This window comes from Pipistrellus kuhlii, unplaced genomic scaffold, assembly GCF_014108245.1.
Source record: "Pipistrellus kuhlii isolate mPipKuh1 unplaced genomic scaffold, mPipKuh1.p scaffold_m20_p_15, whole genome shotgun sequence".
Taxonomy (NCBI): domain Eukaryota; kingdom Metazoa; phylum Chordata; class Mammalia; order Chiroptera; family Vespertilionidae; genus Pipistrellus; species Pipistrellus kuhlii.
This window is the reverse complement of record NW_023425460.1, coordinates 26,991,382-27,012,423: the sequence shown is the minus strand read 5'-3', so window position 1 is coordinate 27,012,423 and position 21,042 is coordinate 26,991,382. Positions and strand designations below refer to the sequence as shown.

The 21,042-nt window shown below is 41.7% G+C and overlaps 1 protein-coding gene across 3 annotated transcripts in view; it reads right to left on the bottom strand.

The window, feature by feature from the left end:
• Positions 1 to 19,671, bottom strand: part of EXOC6 (exocyst complex component 6) — a 109,457-nt gene extending 89,786 nt beyond the window's left edge. The window contains exon 1 of one of the 3 annotated variants that reach the window (XM_036438564.2): positions 19,556 to 19,671. In XM_036438564.2, the coding sequence (XP_036294457.1) occupies positions 19,556 to 19,641 (86 nt within the window). In that variant the 5' untranslated portion in view covers positions 19,642 to 19,671. Of the gene's footprint in view, positions 1 to 8,463; positions 8,617 to 19,555 lie in introns of those variants that run through there. The other 2 variants (XM_045581907.1, XM_036438565.2) reach the window with 2 other exon arrangements.
• Between the last annotated feature and the right edge of the window lie 1,371 nt (positions 19,672 to 21,042).

Here is a 21,042-nt window from a genome sequence, read left to right as displayed (position 1 = left end):
CCGCTTCAGCCTGCCAGTCTGATCACCCCCTATCCACTCTCCTGTAGGCCTAATTGACGCCTAACTGCTCCCCTGATCGCCCACAACTGCTCTCCCCTGCTGTGACACGCCTCCTACGCCTGGACCCACCTCCTCCGTGTGAGGCAGCAGAGACTGAGGCAGCTGAGAGCCTCGGGACTCCCAGGCCTCACAGCGGGGAGCAGCCGCTGGGCCCCGCCTCTGCTGTGTGGGCAGCCATCTTGTGGCGACGTCACCATGCGAGGGAGCCACACAAGAGTGCCGCGTGACGGCATCACACAAGGGCATGACGCCACCTAGGCTTTTATTACATAGGATTTTAAGTATGCATATAAATGGAATATTTATAAAATTCCAAGAAAATTGATCTTCTAATACCTTAAATATGGTAGACTTTTAAAAATATATATTCTGCCGAAACCGGTTTGGCTCAGCGGTAGAGCATCGGTCTGCGGACTGAAAGGTCCCAGGTTCGATTCCGGTCAAGGGCATGTACATTGGTTGCGGGCACATCCCCGGTAGGGGGTGTGCAGGAGGCAGCTGGTCGATGTTTCTCTCTCATCGACGTTTCTAGCTCTCTATCTCTCTCTCTTCCTCTCTGTAAAAAGTCAATAAAATATATTTAAAAATAAATAAATAAAAATATATATTCTTCTTACAGGAATTAATTCAGAAATATTTTTTAAATCCAGCTTCACATAACTAATGATATTAGAAATGTAAATTTGTGTTCAACTAAGTTGAATCATTATTCCGACAAACTTTTTATTTGAACAGGTATTGAAGACAATTTCCAAGATTTTTAGGTAACTTAAAACCTTGACATTAAAGTAATAGATAATCTTAGAGGCTGATTACTAAGCATAATTAAGTTTATATACTTTGGCTTCTTATTTTCATACTAGAGGCCTGATGCACGAAATTCATTCAAAGGGCTCGGCCCCTGCCGCTGCAGCTTTGTCCAGAATGTCATCCAGAAGGAGGTCCAGAAGGACATCAGTCTAATTAGCATTTTACACTTTTATTACTATAGATACCATAGAGAAGCTACAGCTTGGGATATGGTTTCTTTGTTTGTTTGTTTTTTTTGGTTTTTCTCTCATTTTTTTAATTAAGGTATTATATGTGTACATACCTTACCAATCCCCACCCCACCCCAACTTCCATACATGCCCTCCCTTCCCAGAGTTTTTCGTCCATTGGTTACGATTATATGCATGCATACAAGTCCTTCAGTTGATCTCTTATCTCCCCCATATCTCCCTACTCTCTCGCTGTAATTTGACAGTCTTAGATATGTTAATGAGAGACTTCCCATTTGTCACTTTAAGAACATGTAAATGGGATGTTCGTGTTTATACCGTGTTTCCCGAAAATAAGACATCCTCCGAAAATAAGACCTACTTACAGGTTTCCTTCTGAGTGAAATATAAGGCATTTCTCGAAAATAAGGTGCCCCCCCTAGGCTAAACATGAGAGATTTAGTCCACTGATTCTGAAAGAAATGGAGTCACAAGAAATTCACTAGGAAATTCAGGAATTGGATTGTTATGATGATGTTCCAGATGATGACATGATTGTCATTGAAATTCTTGATACTGTAGGATTCAGTTTGTCTAGTTTGTGTTGACAACTACCGTACTACCGTACCATATACAGGTAATAAATTTCCTTTATTTTCATTTAACAATAAATGTGTACCGTATTCTTCTTCACGGAAAAATAAGACATCCCCTGAAAATAAGACCTAGCGCATCTTTGGGAGCAAAAATTAATATAAGACACTGTTTTATTTTCGGGGAAGCAGGGTAAAAGTTGTATTATGCGTCTCATGAGTTTTGCTATTCTGACAAAATGTTTGTGTACAACAGACACAAATACAGACATTTCTCAGTGTTTCAATGTGAATATAAATTAGTTACTTTGGTTAAAAGTTTAAATCATTACCAGTGGTTAAAATTATACTAGGAAAAATAGTGACAAAGACAATTGTGTGCTTTTGTTTTTCAAGGAAAAAGAGTAGTTCTGTCCTAAAATGGTCATGCTCAATTTTTTAAATCTCTTTTACACTCTCAAAACTTAAGAATTCCTAAAAGCTTTTTGTTCATGTGGATTATAACTATCAATATTTACATTAAAAACTAAAACAGATTTTTTAAATTAATTCATTCATTTGAAAGCATTATTTGAAAATACTTCCCATCTCACAGATCCCTAAGAAACAGCCAGTGATCTAAAGCAAACTGTTTATTTCAGAATATGAAAGAACACAATAAAGGACAAAATATGGAAAATGAATTGTATTTGCCTTGGTTTACAATACGAGAGTCATTTCAATAGCTCCAGAAAAAGGATCTAACAAAATTCAACACTCTTTCCTAATAAAAATACTCAACAAACTCGAAGAGAAGGGAACCTCCTCAACCTAATAAGTAGCATCTATGAAATTCCCACCAGTATAAGAGTGTCAGTTGTTCCACATTCCAGCCAAACAGTCCAATATCAGGGTAGTTTAATATTGTATTTTTTATTTGCATTTTTCTAACAACTATTGATGTTAAGTATTTTTTCATATGCTTATTTGCCCTCTGTGTACCTTTTATTGTGACATATCTGTTCAAATCAATTTCCTATTTTTAATAAGACTTTCTTATGTCTTACAGACTTCTTTTAAAAATGGACTCCATTTTTAAAAAATCAGATATGTGATTTGCAAACATTTTTTTCGCCATTTGTGACTTGTCTTTTCATTCCCTTAGGAGTCGAGTCTCTTTGAAAAATATATTCTCGATTTTGATGAAATCCAATTTATTAATTTTTCTTTTATGTATTATGCTTTTGGAGTAGTATCTAAGAAATCTTTGCCCAACCCAGATTTTCTCCTATGGTTTCTAAGAGTATTATAGTTTTGCATTTTATATTTGAAATGTATTTTGATTTAATTTTTTTTTTATTTTTTTAAAATATATTTTATTGATTTAATTTTTAAATATGATGCAAAGTTCATTATTTTTTATATGGATATCCAATTATTCCACCACCATTATTAAAAAAAAAAAAACTATCTTTTTCTAATTAATTACCTTTGCATCTTTGACAAAAATTAACTGACCGGCCCTAGCCGTTTTGACTCAGTTGATAGAGTATCCGCTTGCGGACTGAAGAGTCCCAGGTTCAATTATGTACCTCGGTTGCAAACTCCTCCCGGCCCAGGCTCTGGTCAGGGCATGTGCTGGAGGCAACAAATTGATGTATTTCTCTCGCCTTGACTTCTCTCTGTCTTTCCCTTTCTCTCCCACTCTTCCTAAAAATCAATAGAAAAAAAGCCCTAACTGGTTTGACTCAGTGGATAGAGCATCAGTCTTCAGACTGAAAGATCCCAGATTCGATTCCGGTCAAGGGCATGTGCCTTGGTTGCTGGCACATCCCCGGTGGGAAGCATGCAGGAGGCAGCTGATCAGTGTTTCTCTCTCATTGATGTTTCTAGCTCCCTGTCCCTCTCCCTTCCTCTCTGTAAAAAAAATCAATAAAATATATTTTTAATAAAATAAAAATAAAAATCAATAGAAAAAATATCCTCAGATGAGGATTTTTTTTTAATTTACTTATCAATTGTATGAGTCTATTTATGGAGTCTCTATTCAGTTCCTACGTGTCTATCTTGATGTTAGTACTATATACTGCCTTGATTACTCTAGTCTTTAAAGCAGGCGATACATGTCTTCCAACTCTGTTAGGGTTTTGTTTTGTTTTTCCATGTTACTTAGGCCAGCGTTTTTCAACCGCTGTTCCGCGGCACACTGGTGTGCCGTAGGTGCAGACAAGACAAGAATTTTATAATTTTTCACTATTTTGTTTACTTAATATTTCATAATAAAGTAATTATAAAATATTTTCTTTGTGTTTATTTGATTCCTATTCAAGAGAATTACTTTATATATAGTCAATATAGGCACAGAGTTAAATTTTTTAACATTTTCTAATGGTGGTGTGCCTCGTGATTTTTTTCATGAAACAAGTGTGCCTTTGCCCAAAAAAGGTTGAAAAACACTGACTTAGGCTATTCTAGATGCTTCACATTTCCCTGTGAACTTTTGAATCAGCTTGTCAATTTGTATACACACATACAAAAAAAATTCTCCTGGGGCTTTTATTGCAATTTCCTTGAATCTAAAGACCAATTCGGAGAAAACTGACATCTTAACAATATTGAGTCTTCTGATCCAGGAATATAGCATATGTGTGCATTTATGTATTTAGGCCCTCTTTAGTGTCTGCCAGCAACGTTTTTATTATAGTTTTCATGTACAAGTCTTTCACATCTTTTGTCATATTTACCTTATAAGTATTTCATATTGTATCAATTTTGAATTTTAATTTCATTGTTCCTTGCTAGCCTATAGAAACACAGCTGGTTTTTTGCACATTAATATTGTATCCTACATCCTTGCTAAATTAACTTATCAACTTCGTGCTTTTCTAGATTGTATATGATTTTCTCTATAAACGATCACATTGTTTAAACCACTTTTTGTCTCATTATACCGGCAGTGACCTTCAGCACAGTGCTGAACGGAAGTGGTGCGAACGAACACCCTTGCTTTAGTCCATTCCTCCATCATTAAGAACAATGTTAGTTATAAATTTTTCATAGATGCCCTTTTTTCCAGGCTGAGAGTTTCCAACCCTAGTTTCCAATAGGTTTTATCAGAAATGAATGTGAGATTTCTAGATGCTTTCTCTGCTTCTACAAATTTTCTTTTTTAGCTTTGATATGGTGAATTACATTGATTGGTTTTTCAAATGTTAAGCCAACATGCTTTCTTGAAATAAATCCCATTTGATCACAATGGTATTATTCTTTCTATATACTGCTGGATTTTGTTTGGAGTATTTTCATCTGTGTTTATATTGGTCTATAGTTTCCTTTTCTAGAACTGTCTCTCTTTAGTTTTGGTATCAGGTTAATGTTGACCTCAAAATGAATTGAGAAATAGTCCCTCCTCTTCATTTTTCTGGGAGTATTTTAATAGAATTGGTATCAATTTTTCCTTAAATGTTATAAAATTCACCAGGAAAGCCATTTGGGCCCATAGGGCTTTTGGGAAAAGTTTTATACAGCAAATTCAACTTTTTTCATTGATATAGGTCTATTTGGTAATTTATTCTTAAGTGAGCTTTGTTTTTTAAATGTTTTGATTGACTTGTAGAGAGAGAGGAAGAGAGAGGGAGAAACAGAAACACCGATGTGATAGAATATCGGTCGGTTGCCTCTCATGCACACCCTGACCAGGGAGTGAACCCACAACCTGGACATATGTCCTGAGTGGGAATCAAACTGGGACATGCTCAACCAACTGAGCCACACCAGCCAGGGCTTAGGTGAACTTTGATGGTTTGCATGCATCAAGGAATTTCTTCCAAGTTATCAAATGTAGTTGTTCATAATATTCCTTTATTATCTTTTTTAATATCTGTAGAATCTGTAGTGATGTAACCTCTCTCATTCCTAACATTCCTAATGGGAAATTGTAATTCTTGATCTTCAACATTGTCTTCCCTAAAGTTTCATCGTTTTTACTGATCTCAAATATCCAGGTTTTGGTTTCAATGATTTTCTCAAATGTTTTTTTTCTATTTCCTGTTTCATTGATTTCCATTCTAATGTTTATCATCTCCTTTCTTTGTTTTTGTTTTTTGGGTGTTTTTTTTGGGGGGGGGGATTTCATTTGCTCTTCTTTTTCTAGGACAGCTGTTTAGTGCTTAAATGTCTCTCTATTGCTTTAGTTGTATCACACAAATGTTTCATTTTCATTTTATTCAATTCAAAATACTTTCTAATTTCTCTACTGATTTCTTCTTTCACCCATGGGTTATTTAGACTGTTATTCAGTGTCCAAATATTTGAGGATTTTCCAGAGTTTTCTATGATTGACTTCTAATTTTAATCCCATTATAATATGATTTAAATAATCATATTATATGCAAGGCACTGTGAAGAGTGTATACATGCTTCGCATTTAAGAGTCTCATGCTCTACCGATATCATCTGGATTTCCCACAAAGCCAGAGCTGTTAAAAAAAAAAAAATGAATAGAAAAAAAGTCAGGCTAAAAAAAGTCTGCCACAGAGAAAAATAAGAACAACATAAGCCAACAGGCCAGATAGAAGATAACTGGGAAATAACAACAAAAATGAATCTTAATGCTGAAATATTTATGAATTAATTGATGTTTAGGATTTGCTGCAAAATAAGTCAGAGTAAGGGAGAATGGATAAGGGAAAGTTAAAAGGAGACTGGCCACAAACCTGGCTGGTGTGGCTCAGTGATTGTGCCTTAACCCAGGAACCGAGAGGTCGCTGGTTGGATCCCTAGTCATGGTACATGCCCAGGTTGCAGGCTTGATCCCAGTGGGAGCCATGCAGGAGGCAGCCGATCGATGATTTCCTCTCATTGATGTTTCTATCTCCTTATCCTTATCCCTTTATCTCTCTCTAAAAATCAATAAAAAATATGTTTAAAAAAAAAACAAGAGACTGGCCACTTGGATTGAAGCAAGATGATGGGTTCATGGTGCTTCATTACACTGTTTTACTTTTAAAACATTTCAATTTTACTGTAATAAAAGATTTGTTAAAATTTAATATTAGTACTGCACTCAGAAAAACCTAGGAGAAAACAGTAGTAGCTTAAATGCTGTTCAAGAAAAAGAACTGGTAGCAGTGTCTTCTTTGTGTGAGGAGAGCGCTTATAAATGAGAGATGACAAGTGTATAAATAGAATAAGTCTGAGTCACTGGGGTCAGTCAAAGAAAAGAGCGCAGGCTTCAACAAAGTGAGCAGGTGACACACTGTCCAGCAAAACAGAACAGAGTAACATATAAATATAAATATTCCATCTGTGACACAAAAGTTTCTCAATATATTTCAAATTTTTCTTCTCATTTCTTTTTTTTCGCGGATACTGCCTAGCACATTTCCCCACGATGAAGTATCTTCTTCCTAACCAGAACTGTTTTAAAAAATGGACTGCTCTGATAACCATACCCCATAATGCATTCTTTCAGTTTCACCAGGCAATAAAGACAACAAAGCTTAGCATGCTTATCCTATCACAGGAAAAAACATCCTGAGGACAACATGTACCGGGTGCCTTGCCATAGATGCTCGGTTCTGGGGATACAGCAGGGAATAAACAAGTCCTGGATGTCCTGGCCTTTCTGGGCACCTCAACCTCCACCCCCACCCAGGCTACGAATAAGGAACCGGAGGTCCAGAAAGGTGCAAGGATTCTTGCCCGGGACTGCACACTTTATGACAGCATTAGGGCAAAACCCAAGTCTCCGGACCCTCTCCTCTCTCGGGGCAAGGAGGTGGACTGGCACTGTGACTTGAGCTGCTGTCACTTTACAGTCACATCCACGGGTCCACAAACCATAGGTCCGCTGCTCCGTGTCTAGGCAGCGCATCCTGCAGAAAACGATCCTGTGAAAGCACCGTCGGCCCTCAGTTCCCTCGGTGGACCCTCATGCCGCTGTCATCGCTACAAAGGATGAATGAAGCCTTCTATTATATTTAAAAGGCACTCACTTATTCTTGAAAAGAGTGGCTCAGCTCATCGAATACATCAGTATGCGGCTAGTATTCTACTATTAGGGCAGCAGGTAGTCAGTCTGGGATATCCCCTACCCGGTACTATTTGTAATGCATTTTTTTATTAAATATGTGTACATATCTTACCATTGCTCCCCGCCCCCACTAACATATATGCCCTCTCCCCCCTCCCCCCCCCCGCAGTACTATTTCTAAAAGGCATCCTTTTGTAAGGTAAACGGAAAAATGTCATGCAAATTTAATGGGACTTCCGTAAATAAGTAAAAGGCTTGGCCGGGTGAGCCCAGGGTCACAGCGGCGCGCTCCTGAGCACCAGCTCCTGCTGTCCAGCCCCCGCGCCCTCCTCGCCCCCTGCGGGCCGAGGGTGCCGGCGTCCCCCGCTCCATCTCCGTTCTCCCACGCCCGCCGCAGGGTGCCGGCCAGGGTGCCCGCCACAGGGTGCCGGCCGCAGGGTGCCGGCCAGGGTGCCCGTCAGGGTGGCCACCGGCGCGCATCCGTCACGCCCGCCGGCCGAGCTTCACCTTCGCTCCCCGCCCGCAGCCGCCGGGCAGGCCCGCGCCCGGGAGGCAAACGCAGGACGGACACCGCGGCTCTCAGGGTCCAAGGCGCCGCGGCGGCCACACCCACCGCCGGCGCGGGCACGGCACCCCGGCCCGGCCCGCCGCGCCTACAGGTGCAGCCGCCGCCAGCGGCCCCGCCCCGGCCGGCCGGGGTCCCGGACCGCCGCCTCCGCGCGCGCGCACCACCTGTCAGGCTCTCCGCCCCGCTCCTGAGGAGGAGGCCGCGGAGGGGACGCCGTTCGGGGGCCCGCGCGGGGAGGAGAGCTTTTACCGGAGCGTGGGCCCCACGCAGGCGGTGTCGGTGCTCTCGATCTCCTGCAAGATCCGCTCGTGCTCCGGGACGTTGCCTATGCCCTCGCCGCTGTCCGCCATCTTGGCTGGAAGCTGGGGAGCCGGCGCGGCGCGCGGCCCCGAGCGCAAGGGGCGGGGCGGGCGGGCGCGGGAGCGCGCATGCGCGCCGCCCAGCGTGGGATCCGCGCGCAGGCACGTTCCCAAGGCCAAGGTGCTGCGTGGAGGCGGCGAGGATGCGAGGCGACGGGTTCCCTCCCGCTCAGCCCCGCCACGTGCCCCAAATGCGGTCTGTGCCTTTTTTTAAAAAATATATATATATATTATTGATTTTTCACAGAGAGGAAGGAAGAGGAATAGAGAGCTAGAAACATCTACCAGCTGCCTTCTGCACACACACACACACCCCAGATGTGCCTGCAACCAAGGCACACGCCCTTGACCGGAATTGAACCCAGGACCCTTTAGTCCGTAGGCCAATGCTCTATCCACTGAGCAAAACCGGTTTCAGCGGTCTGTGCCTTTAACATAGCGAATGTATATCCTTGTTCTTTGTGTGCCAGGCCCTCTGCTGCTGCAGATAACCACCCTCCACCTGCAGTAAAAGCTATGGAAAAGTTCAACCAGGAGACCTGATGGATGCTAGGTGGTGGAAAGTCAGAAAAATAAAAAATATGCACTCATTGAAAAAGCAAAATTGTGTTCGGACATATTTATTCATTTTAAGAAGGAGCCAGGAAAATCCCAGCGGAGATCACGACGACCGCTCCGGGTGGATGGACGTCCCTGCCCACAGGAAAGTTCGCAGAGGCCACTCAACTTGGAAGTAAACGAGAAGCGCCAGAAAAATGAGGTGACAAAGAACGGTGACACTAAGGTAGCAAAGATGCAAGAGAGGCTGAGGGGTAATGCTTGATTTCATGTGAAAGGCCTTCAATCCGAGTGCCCCCAGGTCGCTGGAGCTGGGATGAGGACGTCTTTGAGAGGAGAAAGGAGAGGCGGGGTGGCTTGCACGAAGGTACTGGTGTCGAAGAGTCCTGTTTAAGGACGTTTATGGGACGCTGAGTGACTATCGCAGAGACTGGGGAAGCTTAATCAGGAAAAGTGCAAACCTAGCCCTCAAGGGCAACTGTGTCTGGCCTCCATTCATCCAGGGCTCTGGACTTCCCTTTGAGTCAACGAAGCCCCTTACTCTCCAGCTGTGTAACTCACCCCCGTCAGTGAGTTTTTCCTAGAAGTCTATCTCATCCTCCTCCCGACAAGAATCCTGGGAGGTGGTACACGGGTATTGCTTAAAACCTGTTAACCAAGGATTCCCTTTTTAATTATGCAACGTATAACGGGCGCACACTCTTTCACTAGGACGTGTCAGTGCGTCACGCCCGGTGGATGTAATTTCATATTATTATTTTTTTTATTTATACTTCATTAAAATAAATATCTATTTTTTTCGTTTATTTATATATAAAGCACAAAGGAAAATACAAAATTACAAACAAATAGAAAAGAATACCGACCAAAAAAATGGAAATATCACGTTAAGAAATGATACATTTTACAAACAATTATAAAGATTACAAAAAATATATACCGTCCCTCTCAGGGCGCAACATATATTTCCAGGATGTATTCATACGTCCTACCCATTCCCAATATTGTTTACGTTTGACGTATTTATAAGTCCTGCTCGGTTAACAGGTTAACAGTTAAAAGCATGAGCTCTGAAGACAGGCGTCCTCCTTGTATTTCCTTGCACCTTCACCTCACTTCACAGCGGGGTCACCTTGGACCAAGAACCTGATCTCTTTACCTTTCAGTCTCCCCATTGGTAAATGACCCTAGATTCAAGTTAGCACATTTATCCATTCCACCAGCAACTGTTTTAATAGTTTGCACTGGTTTTCATTGGTTCCTTTTCATACATTTGGGGATTTTATTTGTTTTTGTACACTTGGCCCCCAGGGAACCAAAATACCACCGACTCAGTGTAGGCTTGGAAGACTGCTCTTTGTACCAGAAACCCCATCGCACGCCTGTTTCCGTGGTCTGGATGGCACAGAAGAATTCAGATAATCTCTGAGAAATCCCTTTTTTTTTTTCTTTTCTTTTTTTTCTTTTTTTCTTTTTTAGCTGTAAGAATGTGCAGACACAAACAAAAATTTCTTCCCAAGCTCACCAACAGTCACACCATGTTCAAAGGTCCTTAATTTCAGAGAGACTTTTTTTTTTTTCCATTTTGAAATTCCCTATAGTTCCTCATAGAGTTCTGCACATAGCTAAGAGAAAGCTGGAAGGGTTTTGAAACCAGACAATCCTGGAGCTCTGAAGCCATTGGAAAGAGGTCAGGATGGGTTGGAAAGGAGAATCCAAATAGGCCTGAGATAAGGCAAAAGTTTGACTACCCTGTAATTGGTAACCATTAGGAAGCAGGACAATATCAAGTTGAAAAAGTTAATTTCCTAAAACTTGCTCTTTACACATTGACATTAAATACAATATCATATCATGTGGCTGTATTCAAGTTACCTTAATAGAAATCTGTAGCACTAACAGAAAATATTGCTTCACATTCCCTGATGGCCACTTTTATAAAGAGCGTCAATATTGAAAGACTTTTGTCAGAAGATACCAACTTCATCCATTCCTCGGCATATTTAAAATTTTAGCGTTGGGTCAAGCCAAATCCCTCTATGCCAGTGTTTTGACCCTTGCTGCTACTGACATTTTATTTAGTAAACACCAAATTTTTTTCTTGGCTGATCGCCTTTCCAATTACTGGGGCACCATTACCTGGTGTTAGCACATCTGAATTGCAGGTTCAGCTCTTGAGGGAGCAAAATAAACTTTTTGAAAATTGAAACTGAAACCCAAGAAATGAAGACAAATGTTGTACCTTGCTATAAAGAGAATAGAAAGAAAGCCAGTTGCCTCTGCAGGAAATGGCAGGCTATAACCAGCTAAGTCGATGTGCATGGCCAAAGTTCATTGCTCTGAAGAGGAAAGCAAGGTGAGAAGAATGGGGATGTGGCCCAGGGCAGCTTCTTACTTGGCACCTGTCTCCTGGCGGGGGCATTCCTTTCCTGAGCATTCATTGTCCAGACCACTCCCCCTTCTCTTCACCAGTCCTGCCACCATCTATCCAGCTCCAGATGCCCCAGTCGTGAAAAGCCGGCCCGGCTCATGCACTCCTCACTCCTAGCCGGTTTCAACACCTGCCCACAGAGATTGCCTCACCATAAGCAGCAGTATTTTCCCTGCAATTCAAGAAGGGAGGAAGTCCATATACCACTTCTCCTTCTGAAGCAGCTTTTGCTGGTTCCCTTTCTGACTTCTGACAGTTTCGTTAGCACCTGAAGATTTTTGCTAAGATTAAGGCTGAATATCTTAAATAACTATGCAAATTTTAACCATGGACATAAATATACAAATGTATCCCCCTGCCCCCAAAACAACAATCTGTTTTAAAGTGATACATTTCTAAAGGCTCTGAAATTAAGAATTTCAGCTATAGGCCCAAATAAAAGCCATACTAGTTATTTATTTCAGCACTATTTGCTAAGCCTTCAAACCTTTATATTATCTAATTTAGTTTTTGCTAATTGAATTGGTAATTAAGTTAGTACTAGTTTTACTAAGATCTAATTTCAATCCTGTAGTGTTGTTACTTTTACTATCTCTAATTCCATCTGAAGTAACCGAGACTTACAAAAATTAAGTCACTTGTCCAAAGCCACACAGCAGCAAGTTGGAGAAGATGGACCTATTAGCCAATTCCTGTTTTTCTCTAGTTAAAAAGTCAGCCAATGCCCAGGACCAAACCAAAGAGGGTCAGACCTGCATTACCACCATCTGCCCACCATCTAGAACTGAAATATCATTGCTCACATGTACACATAAGGAACTGTTTGACACTGAAATTGGGTCTCAAAAGAACTGTTGGCCCAGAAAGAAGCTCACTACAGACTGATTCATTTGCCTCTCAGCATAACCATTATTGCTTGTCTCATTTTCTGTTCTTATAAGTGTATTTCTAGTAGGACATGATCTCACTCATCTAGAGGAAATGATGAACAACATAGGCTGATGAACAAGAACAGATCCAGAGACAAGAAGGCATGGATTAGACTGTCGGACCTCAGAGGTAGTGTAGGGATAAAGGGGAGAGATCAACCAAAGGACTTCTGTGCATACATATGAGCCTAACCAGTGTTCAAGGACAACAGGGGGGAGGGGACATGCAGCGCTAGGGGTGGGGGGTGAGAATGAGGGGATGAGGACAAATATGTAATACCTTGATTAAGAAATTTTAAAAAAAGAATTTCAAAAAATAAAAATAAAAACCAAAAAATAATAAATAAAAAAACAAAAATTCTGCAGCACACCAAATAAATAAATAAATAAAATAAAATAAAAAAGTCAGCCAAGAAGAATATTCCGAAGTTGTTTTCCCCGACGGATAGATGACTTAATCAGTCTGGTCTGAGGAGGTTGGACAGCAGTAGGGCACACACGGGCAGATTGCACCTGCATGCTGAGTTCTTTTTCAGGCAGTGGACACTGACTTCCAGAGATCCACCCCAGATCTCTCCTCAGGCCTCTGGCAGGGGAAAGACACACCGGGAAGACTGGCAGGGCAGGAGCTGCATTCTGTGTCCAGCATGAAACTAGCCAGTGAATTAAAGCTTTCACCTCTCAATTAACTCTTAGTCATGAAGCCGCTTGTCTTCAGACTAAGAACCAACGTTGGGAAAGCCCTTTCCTGAAGAGGAGGAGGCTGCAGAAGGCAGCTCCCTGGTCTGGCGTTTAACTGCTGGGGTTGGAATTCCAACTCATCTTTTACTAGATGTTGGGCCTTTGGAGAGTTACTTAACTCGTTTCTCAAATATGAATTAGGGACAATCATAGTTCTCGGTCCACCAAGCTGTAGTGATTAGAGGAGGTAATATATGTGTAATGTTTAGCCCAGAGCTCAATCATTGAAGACTAGGATTCTGGGGAATTTATGATTAAACCAGGAAGCCCAGAATTTAACTTCCTCTTGATAAAATAAAAATAAAACCAACACATAAATGTTCTTTCTTTCTTTTTTTTTCTTAATCATTAACAAAATATCCTAACTTTGTGTCAGGGTTTTCTGAACTTGAATCTCATTTTTTTTTTTTTTTCTGCATGCTCAACTGGTAGAAATTGCCTGAAATTTGTTTTCTATTGTGGAGGAGGAACTGGGTCCATGTCCTTGGGTTAGACTCTTGGTTCCTGATCCACTTCAGTGAACCTCCCAGATCTTGCTTCTAAGTCAAGCACCTCTTTGTTGTCCTTGGAGGTAGTGCTTGTCTTTGAGGCACATGTGGTGGTAAATAAATCCCCGGTCTGTCTCCACATCCAGACACAAAAACAGTGTCTGTATTGTCTACTGCCCAGCCCAGCTAATAGCTGCTAAGTGAATGATCTACAAGCAGGTACTTCTGACCTTAAGTTTAATGTTGCAAACGCATGTTTCACGAGGTAAGGTGCAACTCCACAGAAAGGTTCCCTTTCCCATTCCTGGAAACCCTGTAGCTGACTTCCTGATCTTCAGCTCTTCAAGACTGCTAATATCACTCAGGTGTTTCCTTAATGGTTTCAGGGTCCTCGTTATATAATTGTAAAACTGTGCCAAAATGTAAAGCACGGGCAGTCTTTATACATGGACGCTAATAAGCTAACGCTAATAACCAACCTTGGGAAAGCCCTTTCCTGCAGAAGGCAGCTGCCCTGGTCTGGCATTTAACTGCTGGGGTTGAAATTCCAACTCATCTTTTACTAGATGTTGGGCCTTTGAAGAGTTACTTAACTCGTGGAAGCCTCCGTTTTTTCAAATATGAATTAGGGACAATAATAGTTCACCAAGCTGTGTAGTGATTCAAGGAGGTAATGGCCTTTTAGCCACTCTCTGGGGATGTCTTGACAGCAGCACTCCTCAGCTTCTGCCTTGTTGGTGCAGTGACATCAAGTGGCCACACTCTGCAAGTGCAGGAGAGTATCAGCAGAGTCCAGGGGGCAGGCCTAGGAGGACTCCTGCCCATAAAACTACGTCCAGGAATCTGTTGTCCCATAAAGATCAGGATCCCACGGTGGAGAACAATAAGAGGAAATTTGAAATTGAAGCCAAATAAGTTCAGTTTTTGTTAAATATGAGCCAGCCTCAGAGAAGTTCAAATATAATTAGCCCTGGATCTGTTTATTCAACAACTGTTTCCTTGAATCATTGCTTTGTGGCAGGCTCTGTGCTAAGCTCAGACAGGGCTGGCTCATCTCTGTGAGACCTATGCAGTTGCACTTGGCTTAATGCTGTGAGTGATTGTTTACATCAATATTCTAAAGTACATATTTATTAAAATATACTGGAATATATTTCCCAGATGTAAATTAGGCATAATAACAAGAAGCTAATATATAATTAACCATTTGAGATAAATTTTATTATAACTCCCATTTCAGAGTTTCAGAAACTAAGGATCAAGTCAAACAACTTAATAAAATCTAGGCCTTTGATTTTAACCAATATACCTACTAAAATAAGATTTAATAGAAATCTTACATGTTTGAAGATATAAAGAGCAAGAGTGTTTTAGAACATCTACAGTTCAGTTTGACCAGTCATATTTTTTAGTATGTCATCCTAAAATTTTATTGTGTATACCGTTTAGGTTGCTTTTTTTCCTCTTTTAAATAAATGTTTTCTGGCATTTCCTAAAGGTATGTTATCTTCATTCCTGAAAACATTCAAGTCAAAGAAATAACAATATCCTGTTTGCCCTTAAACTAGTAAAAACTTCATGGTCAGCTTTTGGAAAAGTGCCCGAGAGAGTCTGTGAATACAAGTGTAAAACAATCATGTTATCATAAAACAATTACAAAAATGTCTTCTGGTACGTCATCTGCACAATTCCCTTTTCCTCCTATTTTCCCCACCATCTGCAGGGCTTTCTTTGGATACGTCCCCTTTCTCTGCCTCCTACCAACTTCATACGCCTTTCAATGTGTCCATGATTTGCTTATCTTGGGCCCCGCTAGAGCAACAAGACACACACTGCAACATTTGAGCCCAAACTGGTTTAGATATGCTGTAGTTTTGGAACATGTTGTCACTAAGAAGCTAACAATACCCCTGCAGGACCCCAAGAGGCATAATGGCTACATCCAGTTTGGAGTCTGGATTCATTGGAGAGCAGGTCAAATGGGTGAGGCCTGGCAGCAGGAAGTTCCAGGGTAAATCTGATAAATATTATGAACACTGCCGCTGCCTTATCCTAATACCATAGCTGTCGTGACTGATTTACTAGAATCCCTCTCAGCATGGGATTCAGACAACCACTACCAATGCATTGGAACAGATGTGCTAGGTGAGACATAGTGACCATCCTTACTCAGAGAAGGTGGTAATGTTAAATGAAACTGGTACTAACAGTTTTCTTTTATGTGGTTCCAATCAGCCAGGAAGCTTACCAGGGACAGCCCCGGAAAGGGAGGGCCTGATAAGGAGCTGAATGTATCCAGGCCAAACGGAGGAACTGGAGTGAAAAGTTAGAAAACCTAAAGAAAATGAGACAATCCAATGGAAATTAGCATACCGTGGTAACGCTGTGGAAACAGTGATGCCCAGGGCAAAAGGATTAGGGCAGCTAAACTAACTCCAGACCTCACCTGCTAGTGAGTTTTAGCCTGCCAACAACCTGACAGCCAGAAGATGTTGAATGACCAAAGCAAAGCCATGCTAGTACAATACAGTCGGCCTTTCTTTATATTTCTCCCTTTTAAATTCATTCACAATCTACATGGCTAATATCCAGTTCCACTGTCCACCCTGGAATGTTAATCCTCAATCCAATTGCTATAGCTGCCTATGATGTAGAGTATTTAATGGGTATTATATTAGTATCACAAATAAACCATGGAAAAATCCTGGTGCCTCAGCTCACCCCTATAGCTATCCTTGAAACATAATATTGTGGGCAGTGGTCCCATTTCAACCATAGAATGAAAACAAACACAGGACTTCAGCAGCATCTGATTCTTCACTTTTCCACCAAAACAAAAAGAAGGCCAAAGGGGCTTTCCCTGAGAATGTTTGCCTCCAGGGACCCACTGGGGGAGTCGGGCAGGAGACAGGCTGGGAGAAGCTTACTCGGGAGTAGCCAAGTGTGAAGAATTAGGGGGAATGCAGCCTGGCAGGGCGAAGAGACTGTGGGCCATTGACTATCCCTGACAACATGGCTCCTGGTCTCAGCAACCCCCTCACGACTCCTCAGGTGGAGGAGACCCATCTCCCAGGTGGTCTGTGCAGGTGAGTGTGCCAGGAAGGCATGCACACTCCAACAGGCTGCTGGGCCATCCTGACATGACATTGGTAGGAGCCGTGAGTCACTGAGCTCTCTGAGCTTCCCTTGTTAGAAGAGCAGACCCCACCTGACCCTCATCTGAACACTGATCTTGAGCAGGGCACCTCAGATTTCCTACCTGAAAAACAAGGGGTGCAGGAAGAGGAAACCAATAGGCTTCAGGGTTTTACAATAGGAAATGTCTGGTGAAGCAGTGCCTTTCTTCTGTGACACAGAAAAGCAAATAGAACTGTTGGGTGTTCTCTCCACCTCAATTCCAAGGTGCAGGGTTTTCCCTGAGACAGTTTCTCTCCTGTATTCCCAGACCCATCCTCTCAGTGTCCGAACCCCTCCCTCACCGTCCATTCCAGGGCCTCGTGACAGGGCCAGCCAATCTCCCTCCAGCCAAACCTTTCTCCAACCTCTCTGCCAGGCACAATGGATGCTTCTGCGGAGGATACGAAGATCTAAGACCCAGGTGCTGCCCTCAGGAATCTCTTCTCTGATAATGGTTATAATACAAAATCACACACACACACACACACACACACACACACACACACACACTGCCATGTGAGTCAAAATGCCCTGGATTCTTTGGGGCTTCAAAGGATAGAATGTTCACATCAGGTGCGGGAATCAGGAGAGGCTTCCTAGAAGAAAGACATTTGAGCTGCGCCTTGCAAAATGAGCTGGATTTTGGCAGGCAGGAGGAAGAGCGAAGAGTAATAAAGGAAGGGAACCAGTGAGCACCTGGAGGAAGAAAATCTCAGAGTGTATGTCAACCAGGAAACACTCCAGTTCGGCCAAAATGGAAGGCCTGTCTTTATTTTCCAACCCTCCTATTTGGCCACATGAGCTCGTGTGTTCCATAAGACCAGGGGAACAGAATAGTTGACATTGAACTGCTGATGCCCTGCATTGGTGTGCGTAGAAAGGCACTGAACGCCAACCTGAGAAGTCTTCATCTAATTAATAATTTTAGCAACAGTTTCGGAAAGCCGATTTTGGCTAACAGTGTCCCTGAAGAAGCTTGTTAGGAGCTCTGTGTCTCTCCTCCAATGTTTTCACAGTAGGCTTTTGGAGAAGCATGCTCCACTCATTTTATAACCGAAACACGAAGCTAACCGGGGCCCCCAGGTCCACTGGTGGTGGTGACAGGGCAGCACTTGGGGAAAATACGCGAGCTGTCTCCACCCTGGAGGGTGATGCTGGGACAGCGCTGAGACTTCAGAGCTACACTGATTTTTCCCTCTAGGAAAACCAGTAACGATTGGGGATATTTGCTCTAAGAACAGAGGGTAGAGCAGATCCAAGAACCTTCTAGGAAGTCAGGTCCAATGTCAGAGGAAGACTGGCTGATTGAAGAAGTCTGTGGATACTGGCCAGAGTGTGAGACCAGGGGAGATATGAAGAGGGTCAGGGGTTGAGGCCAAAGCTCTGGAGCAGCCATGGCAGCAGAGGCCAAAGTAACTAACATATGCCAGGCTCCCTTCACCCCCTGCTCTTGTTTCTCTTTAGACCTCTGACCTAGCCATCAGGCAAATGCACACGTTGTAGAAGGTGCATGTATAGTATAAAGTATGTTCCATGTGGAAAAAAAAATTGAGTTTCCCATTAGTAAAAAGCTCTGCTTTCTTCTACTATTGAATCAGGATATTAAAATTACTTGCCCTTCTCCCCATCATGCTCCAAAAAAAATTAAAGGTATAAAGAATAGTTTATAATGAAGTTGTAAAGATTTTGCAACTGACCTACATATTGATAATCCAAGAAACAATCAATATATAGCAAAGCTTCCCATCCTACAACACTACCCTAGGCCTTTGGAAGAGATTCAAAATATACTTAATGCAAAATCAAATTTGAATACTTGATAGAAAAATATTCAGATTTAAACTGTAGTGAATTTCAAAGCACCTGGCCCTGGGACCTTTCTAGAATGAAGAGACAACATTCTCGCCGCCCCCCGCCCCACAAAAAAAAATCTTTTCACTTAATCTACAAATATTAGTCAACAAATATTTATTGACTGTCACTGTCACATTCAGTGATTGCCATCCCATTCCCACACTGATTGTCAGATATATGCAGACAGTTGGGAAGAATTAAATGTTAAAAGGTGCCCTTCTAGCACAAAGAAACATTGTCTGTTATTTCAATCCTGCTCTTGAACTCTGCAAATTAATCCCCATATTACCAAAGAAGCTATTTTTAAGTCTTAAGTGTAAATTAAAAAATACATATCTGTGAGGTCACCAGATATTTGATCAGAAACAATACAAATAAATAGCCTGCATATTTTTTTTCTACAACTCACATGCACCAAACATAAATTGGTTTCATTGATGGGCCCAATTTTTTTTTCCATCCTTTTCACTAAGAAATATTCTAGAGAAAACAATGGCAACTTCATATAAATGAGATGGAATATCTATTTGGAGATGGCATGAGGCCCTTTTTGACCACTTGAAAGTCAATTAAATTTTTTTAACTTGTGATGAATCAGGAAACAAATATAATGCCAAAAAAATGGATTGCTTATTTATTATAATTTCTCTCAGGTTAAGGAAACTTTGAGATTAGGTGTACACAGAATTGTAACTACTTCTTAAAACTATTTTTATTCTGTTATAGAGAAAAGTGTAAAAAGAAGTGAATAAAACTATCTTATTGCCACTAAGGAAGAAACAATACATTATAGAGGAGCCCTACCTTAAAGTAGCTTCAATGGGTAGCTCAAAGGACTGAATCTCAGCCAGGACATTCTCGTAGGTTTGATCTGAGTCTTCTTCCAACATTGCTCCACATGCCCCTGATTTTCCAGTTGCAGACATCAGATTCCAAGTGCAATACAGTTGTAATTTATAAAAGAAAGGTAGTTTTCCTTATAATTATCGTAAGGGTTCTCTGTTCAGCCAGAGTAGCCACAAAACTGAGCTCACTGTCTGACTTCATGCTATCAAAATCCCTGCTTCCAAGAATGTTGCACAGCTGTTGCTGTCCTGTCTCTACTTATAACATTTTACTTATTATTAACCTTGACACAGTTCAGAGAGTTCCTGCCCAATGCTTGCTATAATTACTCACTTGTTTTTCAAAGATAGTAACTACACACTTGGTAGGAATTAAAACCATTACACTATAAAGTTATTAAATGCAGTGGAGTTGTTAAGGAACATATTTTAATACTGGAGGCCCAGTGCATGAAATTTGTGCCCTGGGGGGGTGGGGGGGATCACTCATCCTGGCCTGCACCTTCTCGCAGTCCGGGAGCCCTCGGGGAGCCTAAGCCATCAGTCGGACATCCTTAGCGCTGCCGCTGCTGCAGAGGTGGAAGAGGCTCCCAAAACCACTGCTGCACTTGCCAACCATGAGGCCGGCTTCTGGTTGGGCAGCATTCCCCCTGTGGGAGCACACTGACCAGCAGGAGGCAGCTCCTGCATTGAGCATCTGCCCCCTGGTGGTCAGGTCCATCATAGCAACCAGTCGTTCCGCCATTTGGTCAATTTGCTTATTAGCCTTCTATTATATAGGATCATTTATGCTACTTATATCATTAAAGCCATGCTCCCAGTTATTCCTGCAACTATACCATTGCCCATAAACCCAAGCATAAGGCTTGTGTAGGAAAAATGTAGCACTTAAATTTTTCTAAATAGGATAAGATTTTGAGATCACTGGGCTACTTTCTTGGTTACCCATCTCCTTCGTTTCTCCACCCTTAATGTTTCTCCACTGCTTAATGTTTCTCCATTATAGAACCTTCCCTTCTTTGTCCCCTGTCCAAATGCAAATGCTTCTGGAAGTGGTTAGATTTTAGTAACTAATCCTGAATGAGTTTGCCAGGTCCTTTCTGCAGACTAGGTTTTGATGGAGAGGGAGAAGGTGCCAGGATATAAAAGGAGACTGGTTGCTCCTAAGAGGAAGAAAGAGTGCAGGACGTAGAGATCCGGAATATCAAGGGAAAGTATGGCCTGCAGCCAGCTCTAAGTACACCTAAAAAATTAGCTGGGCATATATTTCCCATTGCCATTTGCCCTAGATCTTCCTCGGCTCTGAGTTTAACCTCAAGGGGGGCATTTAAAGAGATGAGTAGTGATATTCTTCCATATAAACCTGTTTTTTTACAGTTTTTATAAGATTTTTAAATACTACTCTAAAAAATGAACTTCTTTCTCTTCAAAATGTAGCATTCATAT